Consider the following 5,000-nt stretch of genomic DNA (forward strand, 5'->3'; position numbering starts at 1 on the left):
AGTTATATATCTGAATAATAGATGACACTGAAAGAAGTTGAGCCTCACATTTTCTTTAAGAGTGTGATATATGCTTTCCTCTCTTTCATATATAGTCTTTGATACTAATATGAGCAGTAGTGATATCAGCAGGTAACACCCAGCTGAATTAGAAGTACGAAATGAAGAACAGGAATAAGAAACACTCAAGAATAAACAAGACCTACATACAAACACCATAAACCTACCTGGCTGAAATTTTGATGTACGTCTTCGCACTCCACTGTATCTTCGTCTTGTTGAATCTGCGTAATAATTTCTGGCTTTGGCTTGACGATAGGAACTATACAGTCTTCTACTTCAGGGTCACATCCTGGTGGTCTTGATGTGGGATATGCGTCTTGTGTTACTGTCGTTTCTGGTGTTGTTTCCAAGGATGTTGATACTGTATCTGGTGATGTTTCCAATGATGGTGATGCACTTTCTGTTGATGATTCAATTGATGTTGATGCACTATCCGTTGATATTTCCATTGACGCTGATGTTTTTTCTGTTGATGTTTCCGTTGATGTTGATGCACTTTCTGTTGATGTTTCTAATGATGATGCTCTTTCCGTTGATGTTTCCAATGATGTTGGTGCTCTTTCTGTTGATGTTATCATTGATGTTGATGCACTTTCTGTTGTTTCCAATGATGATGCTCTCTCTGTTGATGTTTCCGTTGATGTTGATGCACTTTCTGTTGATGTTTCCGTTGATGTTGATGCACTTTCTGTTGATGTTTCTAATGATGATGCTCTTTCCGTTGATGTTTCCAATGATGCTGATGCTCTTTCTGTTGATGTTTCAAATGATGATATTTCTGCTGATGTTTCCAGTGATGTTGATGCTAATTCTGTTGATGTTTCCATTGATGTTGATGCTCTTTCTGTTGATGTTTCAAATGATGTTGATGCTATTTCTTTTGTTCCTAATGATGATGCTCTTTCTGTTGATGTTTCCAATAATGTTGATGGTCTTTCTGTTGAGGTTTCTTTTGATGTTGATGCACTATCTGTTGATGTTTCCAATGATGATGCTCCTTCTGTTGATGTTTCAAATGATGATATTTCTGTTGTTTCCAAGGATGTTGATGGTAATTCTGTTGATGTTTCCAATGATGTTGATGGCCTTTTTGTTGATGTTTCAAATGATGTTGATGATAATTTTGTTGATGTTTCAAATGTTATTTCTGTTGATGTTTCCATTGATGTTGATGCACTATCTGTTGATGTTTCCAATGATGATGCTCCTTCTGTTGATGTTTCAAATGATGATATTTCTGTTGTTTCCAATGATGTTGATGATAATTCTGTTGATGTTTCCATTGATGTTGATGCACTTTCTGTTGATGTTTCAAATGATGTTGATGCTATTTCTTTTGTTCCTAATGATGATGCTTTTGCTGTTGATGTTTCCAATAATGTTGATGGTCTTTCTGTTGAGGTTTCCTTTGATGTTGATGTTATTTCTGTTGATTTTTCCAATGATGTGGACGCTAATTCTGTTGATGTTTCCAATGATGCTGATGTTTTTTCTGTTGATGTTCCAAATGATATTATTTCTGTTGATGTTTCTATTGATATCGATGCTCTTTCTGTTGATGTTTCCGATGATGATACTCTGTCTGTTGTTGTTGTTTCAAATGATGTTGATGTTATTCCTGTTGATGTTATTTCTGTTGGTGTATCTAATGATGTTGATGGTATTTCTGATGTTGACATTGCTCTTTCTGTTGATGTTTCCAATGATGATGTTCTTTCTGTTGATGTTTCCAGTGATAATGTTATTTCTGTTGTTCCTGATGATGTTGATGTACTTTTTGTTGATGTTTCCAGTGATGTAGATGTACTTTCTGTTGATGTTTCCAGTGATGATGCTATTTCTGTTGTTCCTAGTGATGTTGATGCTATTTCTGTTGTTGAAATTGTTCTATCTGTTGATGTTCCCAATAATGTTGATGTTCTTTCCGTTGTTCCTAATGGTGTTGATACTAATTCAGCTGTTGTTTCCAAAGAGGGTGTTGTTGAAATTGTTCTTTCTGTTGATTCCAATAATGTTGATGTTCTTTCCGTTGATGCTTCCAGTGATGTTGATGCTATTTCCGTTGTTTCCAATTGTGTTGACGTTATTTCTGTTGTGTTCAATGGCGTAGATGTCGTTATTGCTGGCGTTATAGCCGATGTTGAACGAATTGTTGACTCTGTTGTTTTAGTTGCTTTTGGTGTAGAGGTTATTTCTTGCCTAGTTGAAGTAACTGATGATGCAATAGATGGTTCTCGTGTTGTAGGTACTGCTGAAGTTGTTTCTTGTGCAAGTGAAGTCGTTTCTGGTGATGTTATTGTGGATAATTCTAGTGCTGATGTTTTATTTGTGGTTGTTAATTCTGAGGTCGCTGTTGTCATATCTGTAGAGGGTGATTCCGTTCTTCCCGTTGTTGAATATGTCGTTGTTCCCAATGGGATAGAGCTCGCCTCCGGTAATGTACTTGGTGTTAAGGGTGTTAAGGGTGTTGTATGTGATGTTGAACTCATCTCCGTTGTTGCGGGTGACGCTATAACAAAAGTGAGTGATAGAAAACCAAGGTGATACTTGCGTATGCAGGATTGCACTGTATGTGGAAAATACTGGGACAAAGTGGTATGAACAAAATATTTGTTATGAGATTAACATATTGTGAAAACCACGGGGACACGAGCGGGATTGGAGAGGTCTATAATGTACTAAGAAATACTTAACTGCACAAAGTCAATCATTCCTATTTCAGTTAATGCGACTCTTCCTAAATACTGCAACCATGTATTTAATAGCATCAGTTTGATTAAGGACTGAAATTGAATGTGCAAATCCGCGGTCACGTGAGCATTTTTTTTCGACAACAGGCTGGCTCTTGGCAGCAATATCCAATATATCAACTCCCAAATTCTACGTTGGTATAATTCTTTTGTTGAGGCAATTTTGCTGTAAGTTGGGCGAAACGGTATGAATGATTTGGAATTGGCGACTGGGGCATTTTGAAAGAGATTCCATAGACTAAGAAATGCTTAATACCATATGCAATATCAATATAAAAAAAATTACATTGAACTGATAATATAAGCTCGCATGGAACCATGTCCTTTATCTGTTATTACCTATAGTGAATGGAAAAACAACTTCGCCAAATATATGCCAGGAACAAATGTAAAAGGCAAACTTACGTGTTGACATGACAGTTGTCGTCTCATTTTCTTCCTGCAATGTTGGATAATACATCGCCAAAATGTTCCACATATAAATGATAATAACTTGATAATAGAAAACCATAAATATTATACATATTTACCAAGCCATGTGTCTGTCTGAATACGTACAATACAAATGTATGTGTGTGTGTGCGAGTGTGTGTGCGTGTGTGTGTGTGTGCGCGCGTGCGTGCGTGTGTATGTGCGTGTGTGTGTGTACGTGTGTGTGTGTGTATGCATTTATGTTTGTTTTCAAGAGCAGCTCTTACACTTACACAATCCACTCCTTCGATCTCCTTGACAATAGCAATTGCTGTAATATTACGTTCTTGTTCAGGCACAGCGAACAGCATCTCGATGTAATCCGTCATTGCGCCCATGTCTATTGATTCTTCGCTGTAGTTGGCACTTTGAGCGAATGGAAATAGAAATAAACAGGTACTTAGCATAACATATGAAGCATACATATTCATATTCATATTCATAGACGTAAACAAAAATAAGCACACATGTACGCACGCACACTCGCACACACACATACCCGCACAGACCCACATAAATATAGAGTTGTATGTATGTATACATATATAGGTGGGATAGACCCCCCCCCCCATCCTAGTGGAATTACACACTCCTACAGACACACATACCTACACTTACACAAACACACAGACAAATACACACGTATATGCACATATATATATATATATATATATATATATATATATATATATATATATATACATATACATATATACATATATATATATATATATATATAAATATATATTTATATATATATACATATATATGTGTGTGTGTGTGGGTGTGTGTTTGTGTGTGTGTGTGTGTGTGTGTGTGTGTGTGTGTGTGTGTGTGTATGTGTGTGTGTGCGTGTGTGTGTGTGTGTGTGTGTGTGTGTGTGTGTGTGTGTGTGTGTGTGTGTGTGTGTGTGTGTGTGTGTGTGTGTGTGTATACATATATATATATATATATATATATATATATATATATATATATATATGTATGTATATGTATATGTATATGTATATGTATATGTATATATATATATATATATATATATATATATATATATATATATATATGTATGTATGTATATATGTAAATATATATAAACACACACACACGCATATAAATTAGGGATAGTTGATTGAACTCACTGCTGAGTGAAGTGTTGAATAACGCTGATAACATTATAGTCATGTGTTTTATTTTCATGTTCTCCGTCTTCTGTGCAGCCACAGGCGCTTCGATCTTTAAAAGTCTGGTAAACCTGGGGAGGAACGTGTTATAGACAATTGGTCTTCCTCAGAACCTATGGCTAAATTTGTTCTGTATGTCCATTTATAAAACCATATATATGAATGAAATAAAACAGGGTTCAAACAGCGCGCGTTAAAGTGACTCACTTGCACGATTAAAGTTCTAATTTCATTTGTTTATCATGTCCGTTTATAAAAGCACGCGATATACTGTAAAAAGGATGATGGCTACTCACTTGCACGATGGGGCTGGCAGGCTCGTCAACGAAGGTTCTCACCAGAACAACATACTGAATCTCACCATCCAGTGCGAGCAAGGGAAGGACTACCAACAGGCCAAAGCCAATGTGAACATCTCTCTGGAAGGACTCCTGGAAAGAGATGTGACAACTATCAAACGATTTTTTTTATGGATTCCCACTATATCCGAGACATCCAGGACTTACAGTTTTCATTTCTGACATGACATTTTATT

The 5,000-nt window shown here is 36.2% G+C and overlaps 2 protein-coding genes across 2 annotated transcripts in view; one reads left to right on the forward strand and one right to left on the reverse strand.

Annotated features, from left to right (window-relative positions):
* Positions 1-2,607, forward strand: part of LOC113809031 (uncharacterized) — a 3,365-nt gene extending 758 nt beyond the window's left edge. The window contains exon 2 of the mRNA XM_070123354.1: positions 344-2,607. Within this exon, the coding sequence (XP_069979455.1) occupies positions 344-2,607 (2,264 nt within the window). The remainder of the gene's footprint in view (positions 1-343) is intronic.
* A 322-nt stretch (positions 2,608-2,929) lies between these two features.
* LOC113809032 (mucin-2) overlaps positions 2,930-5,000 on the reverse strand; it is a 32,024-nt gene continuing 29,953 nt past the window's right edge. Inside the window, exons 48-52 of the mRNA XM_070123356.1 lie at positions 4,762-4,896; positions 4,424-4,536; positions 3,518-3,650; positions 3,219-3,252; positions 2,930-3,051 (exon numbers count right to left, since the gene is read on the reverse strand). Of these exons, the coding sequence (XP_069979457.1) occupies positions 2,930-3,051; positions 3,219-3,252; positions 3,518-3,650; positions 4,424-4,536; positions 4,762-4,896 (537 nt within the window). The remainder of the gene's footprint in view (positions 3,052-3,218; positions 3,253-3,517; positions 3,651-4,423; positions 4,537-4,761; positions 4,897-5,000) is intronic.

Source organism: Penaeus vannamei, chromosome 7 (genome assembly GCF_042767895.1).
Source record: "Penaeus vannamei isolate JL-2024 chromosome 7, ASM4276789v1, whole genome shotgun sequence".
NCBI classification, from domain to species: Eukaryota; Metazoa; Arthropoda; class Malacostraca; order Decapoda; family Penaeidae; genus Penaeus; species Penaeus vannamei.